General features: G+C 39.7%; 1 protein-coding gene across 1 annotated transcript; it reads right to left on the bottom strand.

The window, feature by feature from the left end:
- Positions 1 to 34: 34 nt before the first annotated feature.
- Positions 35 to 20,484, bottom strand: cdk13 (cyclin dependent kinase 13). Its single transcript, XM_089125583.1, has 15 exons — positions 18,895 to 20,484; positions 15,103 to 15,275; positions 14,137 to 14,503; positions 12,806 to 12,976; positions 12,591 to 12,730; positions 11,040 to 11,210; positions 9,353 to 9,542; positions 7,238 to 7,294; positions 7,046 to 7,147; positions 6,208 to 6,285; positions 5,784 to 5,900; positions 4,624 to 4,755; positions 3,750 to 3,949; positions 2,034 to 2,516; positions 35 to 1,273 (listed from the first exon to the last, which is right to left on the bottom strand). Exons 1-15 carry the CDS (start codon positions 19,875 to 19,877, stop codon positions 846 to 848), a joined length of 3,792 nt encoding a protein of 1,263 aa, XP_088981709.1. The 5' UTR covers positions 19,878 to 20,484; the 3' UTR covers positions 35 to 845.
- Positions 20,485 to 21,116: the final 632 nt, after the last annotated feature.

The following is a 21,116-nucleotide window of genomic DNA, read 5'->3' on the forward strand; positions in this document are numbered from 1 at the left end:
ACAAAAAGTACACAATTAAAAATACCAGAACATATTACATCGTTGGCATTTCTTTAATAAACATTTGCCAAAGGGGGGAAAACATCTTCATACAAAAAAAAAGAAAAAAAAAAAAAAAAAGAAAGACATCGTTGCTAATCTCCTTGAAAATCATTTAAATGTCTCTTTAACTTTCAATTTTACAATGGCTATAGACAAGAGCTGGTGGGGAACCGGTGAGAAAACACAGCTTTGATCCGTTCACTCGTTCAGTAGATACACCAGTTCAATCGGCCAATCACACACACAAGTGCTACCAGTCATTCTGGAGTCTTTCTAAGGCCCTCCAGTGATTTTAACCTTGCGACAGAGCTCATAATCGTTCAATCATTGGGAAGGAAGAAAAAAAAAAAACGACTAAAGGGAAAGAAAAAAATAAAATAAATTGAATTACTGGTCATTTACATGTGCAGATACAGCACATTACTCCACGCTCGTTCCCAGCTACTTTTATTCAGTAGTGCAAAACGTTGTAATACTAGTCTGTCCTTACGCAATTAAAGGAATACAGGTCATAAAAACACTCAAAAAAAAGTACAATTTTAATTTAAAAGACAGCAGTAGAGAATAGATTACAAAAAAAATCAATTGGAGGAAAAAAAAACAAAAAAAGCTCTATGAAACGGTACGAGTGGGAAATCCAAAAAAAATTCCCATCCCATCCCAAACAGTTCGTCCCTCCAGTCGTACAACCCCCGAATTACTCCGAAGCATCACGTTCTGAGAGCGTTTAGTGCTGGTTTTGAGGGCTGTCTTTTAGAGTCTTAGACGCGTGCGTATTCATCGTCGAGTTCGTTAATCCCGGTTTAAAACGGGAGTCCTCTGCCCCGAAGCGCCGCGTTCACGTGAGGAACGAACCCGAGCGGAAGCGCCCCGGATTGGGATGGGGAAGTCCAGGCTTGGCCCGGTGGAGCCGGGGGCCCGGGGCCGACGACGTGGTGATTGTACTCGAAGCGATGGTCCTTGTCTCCGCTGAACACCCCGGTGTCGGGCCCGAGGGGGGGCCGGGGGGGCATCATGTGACCGAGGTAGCTGGCGTGAGGGAACGGAGGCGGGGGCCGGCTGTAGTCCGCGGGTCGGGGGGCGTCGGGGGGGCCCGGTTGGGGCTCGGGGGCCTGTCGGTAGTCCAGGTCTGCGCAGGGAGGCGGTTCTGGAGGTTCTGGCGGGCGCTGGTCCGGTGGGAGAATGGAGAGCGGCTCCTGGGGCCTGGAGGACGAGACGCCCCCTTCAGACACTGCGGGGAACAACAGGCATTAGGGCAAGACACCTCTATTTATAAAGCGCTTTCTACAATACAGTGTTTCCAAGTAGCTTTACAGAGATAACAGGAACATAATACAGCGTGTTATTTCAGGACTTTCAAGCACTATTTTTTGGCTTATCAAGGACTCACTTATCAAACAATATCTTTATTATCGAAAATAAACTGGAACAAATAAAGTGCAGCACATGCAAAGTATGCAATGACTGGAAACTTTTATCATTGAAAGGATACTATGACAAAGATTTCACTTTCCTTTAAACTTTTATTACACTTTGAATGTGTTACCATTTAAAGGTGCAGTGTGTGATATTTAGGAGGATCCGTTGACAGAAGTGCAATCTCATAAACATAACTGTGTTTTCAGTGGTGTATAAAGACCTTACATAATGAACCGTTATATTTTTATTAGCTTAGATTGAGCGTTTCTCTCTACACACAATCATTATCCTTTTAAACTCATCTTTGACCCCTAAAATGACAAATCCGAGCATTTTATTCTTCATGCCTTAAGATATCTTAAATGTAACTCGACACCCTTGCCTCATTTAGTATGAGTATGCAAATTAGCCCCGCCTCAGCTCACTCACAGCAGCAGCTCAGAGATCCACTCATTGGTTTTCATCATAAGACCTGCTGAAATGATCTCATGACTTTTTGAAACTGGAGCGTAACTCAAAAGAAGGAGTGTGTGATATCGGACATGTGTATGATGAGATGATGACGAGATTACCTGGAGATACGGGGCTGGGCTCAGGTGGAGGCTTGACCTCAGGTAGGCCTGCTGTGTTTGACAGGACTCCATCTGCGCTCTCGAAGCCCATGATGTCCCCCGGCGCCCCCTGCTGGACCTTTAGCAGCTGTGCGAGGAGCATGGTGACCGCCGTCTGCGTGGCGGAGGCAGACACCTCTCCGTCGGGCTTCCCCGGCGCCGGCGGAGAAGGGGGTTTGGGCATTGGAGGGGTGCGGGCCCCCGATGGAGGCGGCGGGGGAGGTTTGGAGACTGTGGGGGGCAGGGGGGGTTCTGGGGGGCGTTCAGACTCCGGTGGTCCAGCGGGTAAAGCCTTCGTCAGCTGCTGCAGCGTCTCCGGGTTCATCTTCGATCCCATAGTCTGGGCGAACTGGGCCGATCCCACCGGGCCGCTTTTGGACTGGAAGAGGTTCAGGAGCACAGCCAGCTGTTCTTGAGTCAGTTGGGAGTTGGGAGCTTTGGGGTCTAGAAGAAAACCAGCAGGGATGCTTGAATGGTTTGTAAATAATAGGCTATAAAATAATATTGTTTTAAATTAAATGATTGTAAATAAAGTACTAAATTAGACTCCTACAGTGTTGTCAAAAAGTACTGACTATGGTAATGAAATTTAAATTTGTGACGACACCAGCATTTTGAGCGCTTTGGAATGGATTCTTAAACACCTCTGATTGGCCATTTTGTTCACAAGCTCAACTCATAGGTCTCTGATTGGTTACAATGACAACTGAGATCTTATAGTGTGACGTTAATAACAACCAAGGTCTTACAGAGCGACATTGACAACCGAGATCTTACAGTGCGACATTAATGACAACTGAGATCTTACAGCATGACGTTAATGACAACTGAGATTTTACAGAGCGACATTATGACAACTGAGATTTTACAGCATGACCTTAATGACAACTGAGATCTCACAGAGCGACATTAATGACAACTGAGATCTTACAGCGTGACATCAATGACAACCGAGATCTTACAGTGCGACGTTAATGACAACTGAGATCTTACAGCATGACGTTAATGACAACTGAGATCTTACAGAGCGACATTAATGACAACCTAAATTTCACAGCGTGACGTTAATGACAAATTAGATCTTACAAAGCGACATTAATGACAACCAAGATCTTACAATGACAACTGAGATCTTAAAGAGCGACATTGACAACCAAGATCTTACAGCGTGACATTAATGACAACTGAGATCTTAAAGAGCGACATTAATGACAAACGAGATCTTACAGCGTGACGTTAATGACAACTGAGATCTTACAGCGTGACGTTAATGACAACTGAGATCTTACAGCATGACATTAATGACAACTGAGATCTTACAGCATGACATTAATGACAACTGAGATCTTACAGCGTGACGTTAATGACAACTGAGATCTTACAGCATGACATTAATGACAACTGAGATCTTACAGCGTGACGTTAATGACAACTGAGATCTTACAGCGTGACGTTAATGACAACTGAGATCTTACAGCGTGACGTTAATGACAACTGAGATCTTATTGACAAATGAGATTTAAAAAAAGCGTGACGTTAATGATAACTGCGATCTTACAGCGATGATCATGTTCATACAGTCCGACAAGTAACTATTGTAAAGGACGATAATAAATCGCAGTGTGCACCGGCTTAATCTGAGGGTGCCGTTTGTTGAGTGTGTGAGCGGTGTCTCACCCAGCAGGGCTGCAGTGTTGGCAGCATTCGGGCCCTTGAGTCCTCCAACAGCGGGGAAGCCCTGAGGAGTGTTACTGCGACTGTCGTCCAGCCCGAGCTCCTTACGGGGAGCTTTAGGAGCCGTCAGATCCTCCGGCATCTGCTTCTGCCGCCGACGCTTCTTACTCCACAGCTCATGACAATCCTGCCAGAGAGGGAGACTAGAGAGAGAAGCAGAGATCAGATCACAGTACAGAGAAGACGACGTAAGTATTGTTTGGAAAAAACGTGTAAATTTAATTTAGCCTCTGCTTCATTTTTCAAACAATTATTTGAAATTATGAGTGGAATAAAGACACAAAGAAATGTCAAGGACATATTTAACAAGAAAATTATATAGTGTATTTATTTATTTATTTGTAATGATTATGGTTTACAGCTTATGAAAACTTTGGACAATAATCTAATTTTTTCTAATTTTTAATCTAATCTGATTTTCATAAGCTGTAAGCCATAATCATCAATATTATAACAAAAAGGCTTGAAATATCTCACTTTGCATGTAATGAGTCTATATAATATATTAGTTTCACCTTTTAAGTTGAATTACTGAAATAAACGAACTTTTGCACAATATTCTAATTTGAGTTTCACATTTCAAACTCAAATTAGAATATTATTATCCCGTATACTAGGGAAGTACTTGATTTCGGACACAGCATTTAACTATTTATCAGCACATTAAAACTTTGTAGACATTTCACATTCACAAACAGCTGCATTACACACTCGATGAAAGCAAATAACCGGAAAAAAAAAAAAAAAAAAAAAAACAATAGCTGCTAAAGAAAAAAAACTACAGAATAAAAAGTAAACAAAACAAAATCCCTCATACTCAGGCGGAGGCATCTTGGCTGGATCCACATCTTTGAGGAAGTCACTGTTGAGAGCTTGTTCTGCAGTGCAGCGTTTGCTCGGGTCCAACGCTAACATGTGGTCAAACAGATCCAGGGCCATCAGAGGAATACTGAAACATTGAAATGAACAGTCACTGCATGACATTTTTCTCTACATTTCTAATGCTACCTTCAAATTATGTTGCAATTATCATTTCCATGAATTATGCACACATAAAAGCCTCCGCAATGGCGTTATTGCCACTGATTTCTGCATAGCAAATAGGAAGTTCATCCATTAAAGAAACATGTTAGAAGAAAGTAAGTGTTATGAAGACATTGATGAAGCTGTAAAGCTTGCCACAAAATACTAATTTATCTGGTTTATGAGGTGACAGGCTCGTGTGACAGGGACTTTTCATCAGAGTAATAAAACAGATAAAGCATCGATTACACTAATACGCATTTTATCGCATTAGCTAAAAAGCTTCCCGTCTTTATCAGCAAATGGAAAAAGATATTTCTCCATTTTCTTCTGACCAGAAATCACATGAGTTCTTGGGTAAAAACTTCCCAGGAAAACATCATAAGAGTCAGATAAAGCAAACGCATATCCATATGCAGTCAAACAAAAATGTATTCAGACACATTCAACATTTCTCACATTATCAGTTTATTCACTATAGTTTAGAAAATTGTAATAAAATATGAAAAGAACTCAAATTGATATTTGACTGGTTTTGTCCGTCCTTCTGTTGGACTCACACACATGAATTATGTTGAATATCTGTTCAATTGAACTACACAATTAGATAATACCAGTTTAGCTCAACCACGTCATGTTGTTCAGTGTGTGTGAAAAGAGCATTAGCGATTACAAACACACATCATCAGCTCAAAGTGTCCGAATCATTTTTGGTCCCACATGTGCCACTGGTAGTCGCTGTATGAAGAATATTTTGGTACGTCCCAGTTTACTTTATTTTGCTCTCCTCACTTACAGAAATGAACTATAGTGTCCTGATCACACTAGTAAACAAATATTAAAACTTATGTCTGGTGTCTGAATCATTTTTGGTTTGTCTGTACATGCTATAATCCTTCACCCATTGTAGTCCTGAGCGAACAGACTGAACTGGTTTCATTTCTGATTACTCACAAGGCGAACTCTTCCCTTAGCCTTCGGCGGTACTGTTTCTTTGGTTTCATGGTGTTGAAGTAGGGCAGCTTGATCACGTCTGGCCACACGGCAGGGCAAGGGCTTCCACAGATACGACTGGATTGGACACAGGTATGAATGTTAGCGAATCTCAACCCGTTTAGTCTGGATCTCCAACAAAACTAGTGTTGTCAAAAGTACCGACTTCGGTACCAAGTTGATAATGACATTTTTAAAATGTGAAGCTTTAAGCGCTGTTGAGCGGAATCATCAACACCTCTGATTGGCCGTTGTGTTCACGAGCTCATCGGATATGACTGTGATTGGCTACATTTTTTAAATTTCAGTATCGACTTGGTTCTGGAGTCGGTACTTTAGACAAACCTAAACCAAACAGGGACGTTTTTTACATGATGTCTGTTACCTTATGAGCTCTAGCTGTGCTGGCTCCTGACTGGCCTGAAAGATGGGCTTCTTTGTGAAAAGCTCTCCCAAAATGCACCTGTGTGACATGAAAGGTTTAAGGTGAAAATTGGAGTGAGTATACAATAAACAGTAGGGCTGCATGATAAATTGGGAAATGTACTTTTTCTGTTCTACAGTAGTAGTTAGCTAAAAAAAAAAAACACTAGAGGACCTTATTGACTTAATATATGTACATTTGAGTATCCATGTCACTATACATGCATGTTTGAATATATTGGTCATGAAATTTCATCATTGGTTTATGAAAACTACCTTGTGAGCAACTGAGATATATACAGTCATTTCAGTTTATGTTTGAATGCAATAATTATATCTTAAATGGCTGTTGAATATAACTGTATCCTCTAATATTATAGTAATGTGCCAAATGAGAGGGTTCCCTGTAGTGTTTACAGCATTAGTTGGGAGTGATTTTGTTTTCTTGAGAAAATTCAAATATATGAAGGGTTCAGATGCAAAAGCCTCTAAGTGCCATTTGAAATTTTCTTCTAGAATGATCATTTTTATCAAGCTTGTATATTTAAGTTCAGTGATTTCACTTAAATGGCAATGATAATTACCTATTAATTGTTATTTAAGTGAAATTACTGAACTGAAATATACAAGTTTGATAAAAATCATCATTAAAGAAGAAAATTTCAAGTGGCATTTAGAGGCTTTTGCATCTAAACTCTTCATATGTAGATTCTACATAATCAGAATATATGTAGAGTGTATATAAATAACAATAATGCAGACGAAATTGCTAGCATGGCATGTTTGAAGCGCTGGCTCACCCGCAGCTCCACACGTCGATGGCGGGCGTGTAGCGCTCTTCTCCCAGCAGTAGCTCGGGTGGGCGGTACCACAGAGTGATCACCTTATTGGTGTAGGGTCGACTGGAGAACGACAAAACCAGTCACAGTCAGCTCTGCCCCCGTTTACACAATTCAGAACTGCATGCTGAATCGGCTCGGGATGATACGTACCTCTCTTCAGAGTTATACAGGCGAGCCAATCCGAAATCTGCCAGCTTGATCTGACCCCTGCAGGACGGCACAAAATCACACTAATCAGACGATATAATATGAAGTTACAGTGGCAGTACATGTCCTCATTCATATCTGAGGGTGTTGATTCCATAATTGAGTCCTTATTGGGCCGATAATGAGTAGGGTTGGGTATCGTTTGAATTTGAACGATTCTGATTCCTTGTTTCGATTCCGGTTCCTAACGATTCTCGATTTCGATTCTTTTAAGAGGCAGGGTCAAAAAAGTTTAGCTAACCTTGCTAACCAACGGCCTTTCTGAAGGAAATACTCCTTCTGTCACAAATACGTGTCACAAATTTTGCATTTTGCCGAGATTTCGCTAATTTTTAGAAAAGTGAAGCCACACTTTGGATCGCCGACGTAAGCTACTCATGTTCGACTCGCGTGGTTATGCCAACACTTCCGGTAGACGCTTATTCGTTGGTGTTGTTCAGCGGTTTCTTCTTCCGCTCAGCGGACTGTGAATATCGAAACTAGGAATTGAAATTTTAACTTTTGAACGATTCTGGGAAAAACGAAAAGTTAGTCCCGGTTCCAATCGATACTCGATTCTCGATACCCAACCCTAATAATGAGAACATTAAAACTGATCCAATACTGATATAGACCATGCATCCCTAAATAAAACTACATATAAAGGGGCTCATTCACTCTTCTGTGTTAAAATGTCCTTTGTATGTTGACTTTGGTTCGCTTGAAAAGGTCAAAGTTTGTTTGGAAAAGGTCTCAGGTTTTTTGCGAAATGCTCCTAGACCCTGACGGCACATATTTAGGCATCAATCGGATGTTATATTTGATATAATATGAAGATACAATGAGAGTTGTGTTGAAGTTTACACGGAGATGATAACGTTTTCAAAACTTGCATCTTGCCATCTAATTCATGGTTTGTGTTCTCAAGCCAGCAAACACTGTTGTCGTGCAAATGAACGGCCAGAACACATTAAAAGTTTTCTATTTTCAGTAAAGCGTTATTGTGTTAGCGGCCCCTAAGCTAATAACTAATGATCTTTACAACGGAAGTGAATCAATCAAAAACTAACTTTAGCTGGACAATATCTTTATTCTAAAGCTGATATAAAGCTTAAAGGATTAGCTCACTTTTGAAAACACTTTTGCTGATAATTTACTCACCCCCATGTCATCCAAGATGTCCATGTCTTTCTTTCTTCAGTCGAAAAGAAATTAAGGTTTTTGATGAAAACATTCCAGGATTTTCTCCATATAATGGACTTCAATGGGAACCAAACGGTTCAAGGTCCAAAAGACAGTTAATAACAGTTTCAGATGCAGCTTCAAATGTCTTTAAACGACACCAGACGATGAATAAGGGTCTTATCATGCGAAACGATTGCTTATTTCAAAACTTATTCCAAAAATGTAACTTTTCTAAGGACAAATGCTAGCCTTGCTCTATTCTGTGAGGCGCGTTTGTAACGTCACGTAATATGCAATTACGTTCAAAAGGTCACGGGCGACGTAGCCGGAAGTACAGAATCAAAATCGTCCGACATCGTTGTTTTACCTTTTAATTCCTTTTTTGTATACGGCGTTTGAGTTAGTTTTCACGTTCAACCTATGCGTTCAACTTGTAAACACTGACTCTGTACTTCCGGCTACGTCGCCCGTGACCTTTTGAACGTAATTACGTATTACGTGACGTTACAAACGCGCTTTTGAAGCTGCATCTGAAACTGTCTTTTGGACTTTGAACCGTTTGGACCCCATTGAAGTCCATTATATGGAGAAAATCCTGGAATGTTTTCATCAAAAACCTTAATTTCTTTTCGACTGAAGAAAGAAAGACATGGACATCTTGGATGACATGATGGGGGTGAGTAAATTATCAGCAAAAGTTTTTTTAAAAGTGAACTACTCCTTTAAACAATCTGTTACTTTAACTTCCTAATATCACATTAAAGCTGCTTTGAAACAACCTATATTGTTGAAAGCACTATAAATGAGGGTGACTTGATAACGATTTGGACTAATTTCCTCATTCTCATCCGAGGGTATAGTATATGAAAGGATGTGAATCTCTTCTGCACTGACTTGTTATTGAGCAAGATGTTGGAGCACTTGATGTCGCGGTGCAGAAAGTTCTTCTTGTGGCAGTAATCCAGTCCTTCCAGAAGCTGCCTCATGAAAGACTTGATGTGGCTCTCGTTGAAGTGGACGAGGCCCGACTCCAGGAGACCCATCAGGTCGTGGTCCATGTACTCGAACACCAGGTAAAACGCCCCTGTGACACCAAAACACATTCATTACACCCAGGGTTTGACATTAACACCCACCATACGCGCATAGAACTCGACTGTGGCGGCTACAGGGTTTAGGGTTTCAAATTTAAGACCTTTTTAAGACCATAAACATTGAAATTTAAGACCTACACAATGCATTACCAAAAATTGAAATAAGAAAATATTCGGAAAAAATTATTTTATATAATATGTGTGTGTATGTGGGTGAAATTTTTACTTTGCATTTTATACTGTAAAAACACAATTATAGTTGATTTTAGTTGATCATACCCAGAGAATCATGAACATTTCATGATTACTATGAAATCAATTTGCCAAATTTATGTCTAAACCCAGCAAACAAAATTAGCATGAATATGCACTTTTTGTTTACATAAACATTCCTTCACAAAAATAGTTTTATAAACAGATAAACCTCACGTATTTCAGCCTTTAAATGATCTTTTATAAAAAGATTGAGTCAAAAAATGATAAATTACTGACATTATCTTTTGTCAAAATAAAAGATAAATTACCCATATCTTTTATTATTAATAGTAAAATTTGGGCCAATTTTCCTGTTGCGTCTGTCGTTGCTAAGCAACCATGCACTGCGCTCTCCATAACGACAAAGACATTTTAGTAGCCAAAGGATTTCCACCACCGAGAAACGCTTGCTGTAACGTTAGCTCTGCTACAAAATTTATTCACGGAGAAGAGAAAAACGGCGGTAGTGTTTGGGTGCGCCGCGATCCTTCATGTTGACTGAGCTTTCAGTGTTGTTACGGAAGGGGCTGATTGGTTGGTTCTTCGGTTCGTTTGCGGCATTCTGAATCTGAAATGGTGAGATCAATCTCGCTGTGGATGCGACGCGCCTATATTTGAATGAACTTGAGCGCGCAAACCTGGTATGTGATCGGCCTCTTGGCGAGCTACCTCGTATTAAACAACGAGCTAATGCTAGCACGCGAGCTGCGTGTTTGAACCAGTTTGAACCCCTGCACTAGAGCTCCGCTTTGTAGGCTACGACTCAATACTTTTTTGCTACTTTGTAATAACTTTCTGCGGCCAGAGTTTTCTCAAATGAACGAGGGTAAAATCTTTTTAAGACCTGACTAAATCAAATTTAAGACCTCAAATGAAAATCTAGCCGTTTTTAAGACTTTTTAAGGCCTTAAATTTAAAGTTCAGAATTTTAGACTTAAGACCCCACGGAAATCCAGCGGCTAATCTCTACCACCACTGTAAATTACATACCAAATATATGGTGAAAATTTTTATTTAGAGTTTTATCAAATTAAAAGAGATAATGCTATAAACAGCCAAAATTGTGTTTCGTAATAGCAGAAGGATCAGATATTTAAGCAAATCACAAGTTTATTTTTAAGTAGATAATGCCTATGAAGTAGTCATGAGTGAAAAAGTTCATTTCAAACCCTGATTACGCCCTCAGTAAGAGGAAAACTCTGATAAAAGACGGGTCATTTCCAATGCCATACCTTTGTCGTTCTTGAAGTCTAAGGCGTCTTCTTTGTCGGTGACGATCTCCTTCATGTTGATGATGCTCTTGTGGTTGAGCTGCCGCAGGATCTTGATCTCCCGGATGGCTGTGATGGGGAAACCCTCCTTCTCGTTGTCCAGGCGCACCTTCTTCAGGGCCACCAACTCGGCTGAAGAAACCAGAGCAGAGAGACGGAGCGATTAATGGTCTCTGACTGACTGTGCTAAAGGTCACAGTGAACTTGAGCACAGAGAGAGAAGACTACGGGTCTATTTTAATGGCATGTATCGAGAAGGGCTGCACAATATTGGAAAAAACTGACTGCAGATATTTTCTGCAATATATATTGTGATATTTTTTTTAAATATTAGTACATAATGATTTAATCAAGAGTGATGGGTTGATTTTGTTGAGTTAATCCTGAGAAACTATTTTTTACTCTGAAGGCAAGTGTTACTTGCCGTTTTATTAAATGTCAAAATCCTTTTAGGGCTGAACGACTTCACTGTAATAATATTGTTGAAAGTTGTAAATAAAATTATTCGATTATTTGAGTATGTTTTACAATAAAATACTAAAAAACCTACAGTTATCTTGTACAGACTTTCTACTTTTTTTACATACACGCATATATACATATATATATACACACATATATATATATATATATATATATATATATAAAAAGGAAATTTAAGACATTAAGATAAAATGCACAAATAAAATTAACACCATATGCAATGTCAATGGTAACATACTAAACCACAAAATGACTGTAAAACCACTATACAGTTTTTTTTATAAAATGATAAACCTCACATTTCAGACTTTAAACCATTTACATGAAAAGGGATGAGTCAAAATTATAAATATCAATATATATAGGTAGAAATATGGTGGTTACATCTAAACAAAGCAGCGCTGCGCTAATAAACACGACTTTATTAGGCATTATACATGTAAGATGAAAAGAAAACACTATTGAAACTTAAGCCATTTCATGATTCCTGTTTTTCAGTCCACAAATTTAAAACCTCTTAAATGTCCTAAAAAATCTTAGTTATAATCCAAGACTTTGTATGGCTTTAAATTTGATTAAAACTGAATCTAAGACTTAAGGACCCATGCGGCGTTAATTATTTGTGAAATTTACAAGCAATTTCTAAGTTATAATTGTTTAAAAGTCAATGTGTTTCCATGGTTTTTGAGCAAATCAATATGGACAAAAATAATAATTATGACTGATTTATTTAAAATAAAACACACAAAATAAAAAATATATTTGGCAATAACACAATTGTACTATAAAATAAACAAGTAATGCAATGTTATTTTACTGTGAAATTACAATACTATTATTGGCGTGTCAGTTTCTTCAATGCCAAAACATAACCATCAAGCTTTTATTTTTATGGGTTGCGGGAAATTGAAATACATTTTTTCATTTATTGAAATAAATTTCAGCCTGCTTGATGAAAATCACACTAAGCCATATCGCAATCTCTAATTTATTCTGATGCATCATGCAGACGTTCGAGAACATCCTTACCAGTGTCCTTGTCCTTGGCTTTGTACACCTGCCCATAAGTACCCTCTCCAGTGATCCCAATGATTTCAAACTTGTCCACACACCGCTTCCCCCAGTCGATCTCGGTTTCCTTGATCTCTCCAAAGCGCGGGCCACAAATTCTGCGATGCAACCAGAGAAGTAGTTTTTGCATTTGCTAGAGAGAGAATGTGAGAAGAGATGTTTTGGCGACATACTTTGGTCTCTTGCGTGGGACGGGCATCTTCTTCTCATCCGGCGGGCTGTGTGGGGACCCGGGGGTGACGCCCGGGAGCTCTGGAGGAAGAGGCAGGTCCGAGAGGAGCGCACGCGCTTTCTTTTCTGGTTTGTAGTTTTTTTTCCCTGTGGTTCCTGAAGAGTCTTTTAAGCTACGGACATTAAAGGAAAGGGATGATCAAAAACACTAGGGATGGGCGATATGGCCAAAAAAAAAAAAAAAAAAAAAAAAAATCACAATTAAATGTTCATATCAGTCGACATCAATAATTATATCCGATAAATATCAAATCAGAGTTTAAAGGCAGATTTTTTGCCAGAAACCAGACCATTAATTGTGGTTTTAAGCTGCTCTTTATTGTCAGAACAAAAACAAACACTTCGTTTTTGAAATCTTAACACATTTTTGAAGTCATTTTTTTCAACAAAATAAATCTAAATCAAAAAATTAATTGCTTTTAAAATTTAGTTTCTGCATTTTTTAATAATCAAAAAGTCGCCGCAATCTTTACTGACAAACTTTTGCTGATAATTTACTCACCCCCATGTCATCCAAGATATCCATGTCTTTCTTTCTTCAGTTGAAAAGGGCTTTAAACGATTCCAGACGATGAATAAGGGTCTTATCAAGTGAAACGATCGCTCATTTAATAAATAAATAACAAAGTTTAAGTTTTATAAGCTCAAATGCTCGCTTTGCTCTGTTCTGTGATGCACGTTCGTGACTCTCCTGTTTGAACTCCATCATCAAAATGAACAAATCTTTTTCCGAGTCAATTCGTTCGTTGAATGAACCAAATGACTCTGAAAAAGATTCGTTCACTTTGATGATCGAGTTCGAACAAGAGTCTCGTTTCGCTTGATAAGACCCTTATTCATCGTCTGGTGTCGTTTAAAGCCCTTTGAACAGTTTGCACTGAAACTGTCTTTTGGACCTTATACCGTTTGGACCCCATTGAAGTCCATTATATGGAGAAAAATCCTGGAATGTTTTCATCAAAAACCTTAATTTCTTTTCGACTGAAGAAAGAAAGACATGGACATCTTGGATGACATGGGGTCGAGTAAATTATCAGCAAAAGTTTTTTTTTTTTTTAAAGTGAACTAATCCTTTAAATCACGGTAATAATTACTTTACCCGATCTCTCCATGTCAAACTCATCCCATCCGATTTACTCGAGTCGTTTTGGAATTGGTGGCATTTTACTCAAGTATTGTTTTCCGGTACTCTTTATCGATTTCTGATGTTTTTCACAGAGCTGTAAAGAGTACGTCTGAATATTTCGCTCACAGATGGATTTTGAAAACTAACCTGTCGCTTCCGTCCACGTGATCCAGGTTGTTGGTAGCCGGTGGAAGAGAGGCGACAGCCGCTTTCTCTCGCTCCTTCTCCTTCACCTGCATGACCGCTCCTGCTTTCTTCTTGTCTTCCTTCCCTTTGGCGTCCCTGGCGGGCAGCGAGGCGTCTGCGCTCCTCTTGGGTCGGTCCACAGGAGACTGAGGCTGGCTGGACACAGGCGTTCTGGGGCCTTTCTCACACACAGGTGGAGGTGAGGGTGGGCGGGTCTTCTTGAGAGTGTGGTTGGACCCCGGGTTGGGCTGAGGAGCGCTGGAGGACGACGAGCCTTTGGTCGGGGTCGAGGCGTTGCTGGAGGTTTTGACGCGAGCAGCTTCGGCGGCTTTCGGGAAAGTTCAGGCAAGTTTATTTATACTGCACATTTCACACACTATGGTAATTCAAAGTGTTTTAAGCAAAAAGTAATTAAAAAAGTAAAAAAAAAACTGTTATTAAAGGAATTAAAAGAGATACAAGTGAAACTATTGAATAATTTATTTCAATAATTCAACCTAAAAGGTGAAACTAATATATTATATAGACTCAATACATGCAAAGGGAGATATTTGATGATTATGGATTACAGATATGAAAACCCAAAATTCAAAATTAGAATATTGTGAAAATGTTTTCATATCTGTAAGCCATAATCATCACAATTATAACAAATAAATGCTTGAAATATCTCAGCTTGCATGTAATGAGTCAATTTAATATATTAGTTTAATTGAATTAATGCATTACTTTTCCACGATATTCTATTTTTCAGTTTCACCTGAATGGTACAGTTATAAAAAAGGAAAATTTCAGAATTGACTTGGTACCGAATTCGGTACTTTTACAACACTACGTCAAACTCACTCCTCCACCACAGACGCAGGTCATCAGCATGGTTTCATCTCTCAATTTACCCAATGAAGTATTTTTTTGTTTGTCTCTTACCTTTTACCTTCTTCTGCTTGCTGAGCTCGGCGGCCAGGCTGCTCTTCAGGGTCAGTGTGCTGGGAGAGAGACTCGAGGGCCGGCTCCGGGACCGCGAGTGGCGATGACGACTACGGGACCGCGAGTGGCGGGTCGACGTGTACGGGCTTCTGCTGCGGGACTTTGCCGGACGCCTGAGAGAGAGCAACAGCGGAGTGAGTTTAGCCCGTGATTTACTCACCCTGCAGCCATCCGAGGTGTATACGACACTCTTCTTTCAGACGAATACAATCAGAATTATATTAAAAAATATCCTGCCTCTTCCAAGCTTTATAATGGGAGTGAATGGGTATCCATCAAAGTGCATCCATCCATGATTAAAGTGCCCCTCATGTCATGGCTCTGCGGGGGTTAATAAAAGCCTTCTAAAGTGAAGCGATGCGTTCGTGAAAGAAAAATATCAATATTTAACACTATCGACTAAAATAACTAGCTTCCGGCAGACGACTACTCCTCCGACTGCCGTAAAGTTATAAATATGGGTCTGAAGGCCTTTATTAACCCCATGGAGTCGTATATGGATTACTCTTATGGATGGACGCACTTTTTTGGGCTTCAAAATCTCAGGTATCATTCACTCTCATTATAAAGCTTGGAAGAGCCAGGACATAACATTGATTAATTCATAATAAGGATAAATGTTATGATGCCTATTAGAGCCAGACCGATATATCGGCCGGCCGATATTAGGCATTTTCCATAATATCGGTATCGGTAGTTATAATGGCCGATAAATGAATATTTAAAAAATAAAATAAAAACGGACAAAACACGCTTCAATCATCTCTCCTTGGCCTGTTATATTGAAAATGTATGTTTTACAATTTGCAGTATGAAGTTATCGATTGCTAAATTATGGCTCATCATAGACTAGCTAACCACAAAGCTAGCTAATGCCACTATCATCAGTGGAAGACCGCTAACGTTAACATTAATGAGCTTGGAAACCACAATGAACTTTTTCTGCCTAAAACTGTATTTATAACTAGCATATCTCTAGTTACAGTCCCTGGATTGTAAAATGTAAGTTAGACTTGCGAGGAGTGAACATTTAGACATAGAGAAAAAGTATCAAACGTATATATTTTGCAGAAAAGTTAGCTTTTCTTTTACACATGTGTGAAATCCAACAATATTTAATAAAAAAAAAATATCGGCCGATATATCGGATTTTAAAACCCAAAAATATTTGTATCGGTATCGGCCTTCAAAATCCTTTATCGGTCGGGCTCTAATGCCAATGATATTTTTCTATCTTTCCAATTCTGGGTAGACATCATTGGTTCATGTGGGACTTAACCATTGAAGAGACGCACAAAGTTTCTACAATGATGATGTAAGCCTCATTCACAGCGATTAAGCGATGGATCACTATTCACCATCACGACTATGATGACAGAGCCCAAACTTATGAACACTAGCACACGTGTTCTGATCAGCATGAGGGCGAGTAAACTTCAATACAGAACTACCATTTTTGGGTTAGCTATTCAATCGATCTGAAGAGCGAATAATAAAAAACAAGTAACAAATACATGTGCATTGCTGAAATCCACCCCAGCATCGCTCAACATGGAAAACATTAGCATTGATCTGATGTTCTCTCTAGATCAAAGCAATATTTTAATACACAGATCAGATAAACTTTGGTTTCCTGTAGGCCTAGGCCTACTTGTTGTGAAACCACTTAAGGCTTTTAACTTTTTTCACAATGCAAATTGCATTTTAGCATTCTAAGAGACTCTAATTGCTTTAAGGAAACATGGAACTGAATGCAAAAACTAAATAACAAAATATAAAACTTAGACATGTTTAATCACCAAAGGAACAATACGCCAGTTTGTATAGTCTTACACACACATGAAACAGCACAATCTGACACTTATATTAACTGTGCTTGTCCCATTTCAGATGCTTCTTATATCAAATTCAATTAATATATACATGTGAATTTAAAATTAAAGTTGAAAAGAATTGTGTACTAGAGTAATACCGTTTTCAGGCCTCTCAATAAAGTGTTGCTAATAAAACAAGGCAAATCAAACTAGTTTCAGATCCTTGTAAAATTGCATTTGTATCAGACAGAGAAAAGCATCAATTAAAAACTCAATTATATCCTTCTCACAGTTCCAGGCAATTATTTTATCACATTAAAAGTTAATATATTCCTGCATGTAAATGGAGCCGGATAACTAGTTTCTGCCAGAATACAGTTGCACTACAGTTTTATTAGCTTACTATTATAAATATAGTAGATATGTTAAACAGTGAAGGTTGCGTTTGTTTAATTTTAATTTATTAGTGGCACAAATTATGGCATATTCGTCAACCCTCATTTGAATAGAATTAGCTAGATGTCCTAGAAAAGAAATGCACATTTATAATAAACCAAGCTAAGCTGCAAGTACAAAACACAATAGTTTTACGATAGAATATTTAATTATTCAGACTACAATCTTTATAAATTGAATAAATAGCCTAAAGGATAAACAAACACCCAATGAGTGTTCTTTATTTGCAGTTGAAAAAACGCAACATAATTCCCACTCGCAAATCAGATTTATAGTGTAAATTACTTTTTGTGTGTGTGTGTGTGTATATTTACAATAATACTACGGTTAATTTACATATCTTGGCAAAAAAAAGAGATGTGTATTGAATAAAATGCTCGGCTATTTATTGAAACATATTCTTTGGTTTCTTATTGGTTTTGATATATTCATTCAGTAAAGTGACCAGCGTATCTCCATGTTTTGGTTGGTATAATTTTTTCCCGTATTGTTCAATTAAAGTAACTAACTTTTCACCCTAGAAGATAAGTATTTGAATTTATGGAGGCTTGTTTCTGCTACAGAATAAAAAATATGATTGTGACTTTATCGTGCAATTCAGACTTAATTTCACAGAATTGCGTTTTAAACACAGTTCTGAGATAAATTGAACTCTAAAGCTGTCAGCCCACAACATTTTCTTACAATTGTGAATTTATATCTCACCGTTCTGAATTAAACTCACGATTTTATTGTGAGATAAAAAGTCACAGTTATTTTTTTATTTAGCCGCGGAAACAAGCTTCTATACAGTTCATTTTGACACACTCTCATGAGTTTTGATTCAAGATTCAAAAGTCTGATTTTATTAATTTTGAATCTTTTTTCAGATGCATTTATCAACATGCTTACATTTACTCTAGAACTACAATAACCCGGTCCTCTCTTGCTCACACACACACACACCTCGGTACTTTGATTTGTCTCAACATGGGACAAGAGAGCTGTCAGTCAATAAATGAGAAAACAAAGTAACTTGCGTTACTTATTTGAAAAAAATAACTCCGATATTGTTATGTAAATTTGAAAAATAAATAACGCATTACTAGTTACTAGAAAAAGTAATCTAATTACGTAACTCAAGTTACTTGTAATAAGTTACTCCAAACACAGATCGACTTCCCACTTCGTAAATACGAACTTCCGAGGAGAACTTGAACATCCCGAGTTTCCCACTCGTATTTACGACATTGTGGTGGCGTTTTACGAGATGACTTGAACTATAAGGGCTCCTGGAACCGACTCAAACTCGTACTCGTTTACGAATCGAACATCGCGAGTTCACTCATCCCAGTAATATCCAATTATAGCATGTAGTTACGAACCCTCTCAAAACATACAATCACGCTCTCTTCGTACACGAGTACAATTTGTACTTGACGACGGTAGAAAAAGCCCAAATAATCGTGAGTGTCTCTCTTACCTGCCGTCCGGGCTGGGGCTCGGGGACTTCCTGTAGGGGCTCCTGGCGCGTGTCCCGGGGACCTCGCCCTGCTCGTAGGGCCCGTAGCTCGGGGACCGGCGCCAGTACGGGCTGGACGGCGAGCGCTTCCTCTTACTCGAGTACGAGCTCGGGGACTTCGAAACGTTATAGGCACCGTACAACTCAGACTCCCGACCGTAGTAGTTCGAGCTGGGAGACACCCTCCTCGGGCTCCTCCGGGAAATAAACGGGAAGTTTGTGTTCGGGGACTGATATCCATAGGAATAAGAGGTCCCGTAGGGACTATCCACTGCTTTGAAGCTCGGACTGCTCCTCCGGTAGGCCCGGAGCTCCTCCCGCTCGTCCCGGTAAGCCTGTGGCGGTTCTCTATACGCAGATGGGGGGTCCTTCTCGGATTTGGACTTGCTTTTATGTCGCTTTGAGTCCTTTTTATCCACTTGGGACGCGGCTGAAGGCTTTCTACCGTTGCTGTCGTGGTTTTTCACGTCTTGCTCCCGGTTGGATCGGTTCCTCTTCACCTCCTTCTCCTGCCGGGCTCTCCCCGCCGATGCACCGGTTCCATCTCTCCTCCGTGATGAGGAGTTCTGCTCTCTCCTCCCCGGTGTTGAAGCACCTCCGTAGATTGAGTCCTGAAGCTCGGCTTCGCTCAGTCGCTCCACGGAAAGTGTGTCGGTTCTGGGCGACGGGCTCCCGGAGAAACGCTCGGATTGCGAGCTCACATCGTCGTATTCCACTAAAGTCCGCACATCGCCGTCGTAAACCACCTCTTGCTGCTGCCACGACTGCTGTTGCTTCTCCCTGGCGTGCTTGTGTTTCTTTCTCCTGGAGGAGGACGACGAGGACCGGCCCTTCTCCCGGTGCTTCTCGCGGTGGCTCTTGCTCCGTCTCGCCTCTCGCTGAGTCCTTTGTGGCGGCGGGCTTCTCCCTCGGCCCTCGCGGGGAACGATCTCCGGGTTAGGCATTTAATATCCCACTTTTATCCACTCGTGTTTCAGTACAAACAAAGCAAAACATTTGAAACCCACTTTAAGCGCTAGTTAGCACAGCTAGCATGTATGTGTTCACACAGCGACCGTTCCCATCCAGATCACAGCGAATCCATCGCATCTAACCATCCCGATGCACAACAATCGGATAAATCCTCGAAATGCCTCGAGTATGTCAATAAAAGGCTCGAGTTATAATCCAGTTCCGCGCGTGTGGTGAAAAGATTGTGTTAGCAGCCTAGGCTAACTTAGCAAATCAGCCACACAACAGCCTTTAAATCAACCTCCATGGCTCGGGTAGCGGTGTCCTCCGAGGGATGTGTTAAAAACGGGTTGTTTTTTGCGCTTGGTGAGATTTAGGAAGGGAAATATCCCATAAAAAATGTCAGCTAAATCCACACATACTTATGCGAGGTTGAAACTTCTTGTCGCCCTCTCACACCGACTCACCAACAAGGAAGTAGCCCGCATGCTAGACCAGCGCAGAGTTCAGTTCCGCAGATTCAGCACGGTGTAGAAAAGCATAAATTCGCTTTAGTCTAAAGAGCTGCACTTTTTGTACAATTTTGTACCTACATAGAATTCAAATGAAAATACCAAATAAATTACATGGTGATGGGGGCTAAATTAAGCTGTGAACATTCAATGTGCAAAAACAAAAGTAGCGAATCACGCGCGCTACGAGGCCTTTGCTCTATGAGGCCTTCAGTCAGAGTGGATTTTGCTCTTATTAACTCCTGAATCGGTGCGAACACGTGCCGATGACAGCAGAGGGCGCCACCGCGAGCCTCCTTTGTACACGTGAGACTTTTTAAATCTTGTAACAGTAGAGAAATGAACCTGTTATGATTTTGGGTTGCAGTTGTTGTTTTATATCAATATTGTTTTTATCTGTAGAATAACCTTTGGTTGATCTGCTGTGCATAAGAGTAAATTAATGCTTAGTTGCTAACATTTCCTGATTAGATGATTGTCAAAACATTATCGTCTACTTACTATGCAATAAAGATTTTTTAAAAGTGTTATTTAATGTTTTGAGGAATAAGAGATCAATAATTTCAGACAAAATTAGTTGCACATATGACTTTAATAAACATTAATAATCATCTTAAACAAATGAAACCAAAGCAACCCAAGGGGGCCACAGATTATAAATGCACAAAAATTATTTGACTAATTCGTCCATTGTGTCCAAATATTACCTTTACATTACAA

Source organism: Pimephales promelas, chromosome 22, assembly GCF_988280905.1.
Source record: "Pimephales promelas chromosome 22, fPimPro1.hap1.1, whole genome shotgun sequence".
NCBI classification, from domain to species: Eukaryota; Metazoa; Chordata; class Actinopteri; order Cypriniformes; family Leuciscidae; genus Pimephales; species Pimephales promelas.

What these genes read in the sequence shown, in the direction of transcription:
- cdk13 (XM_089125583.1), bottom strand. Translation starts at nt 19,877, where the DNA reads ATGCCTAACCCGGAGATCGTTCCCCGCGAGGGCCGAGGGAGAAGCCCG. An exon ending in AGCCCCAGCCCGGACGGCAG is followed by an intron (nt 15,276 to 18,894) that starts GTAAGAGAGACA and finishes GCTCTCTCTCAG; the next exon opens with GCGTCCGGCAAAGTCCCGCA. An exon ending in ATCGACGTGTGGAGCTGCGG is followed by an intron (nt 6,286 to 7,045) that starts GTGAGCCAGCGC and finishes CATGTCACACAG; the next exon opens with GTGCATTTTGGGAGAGCTTT.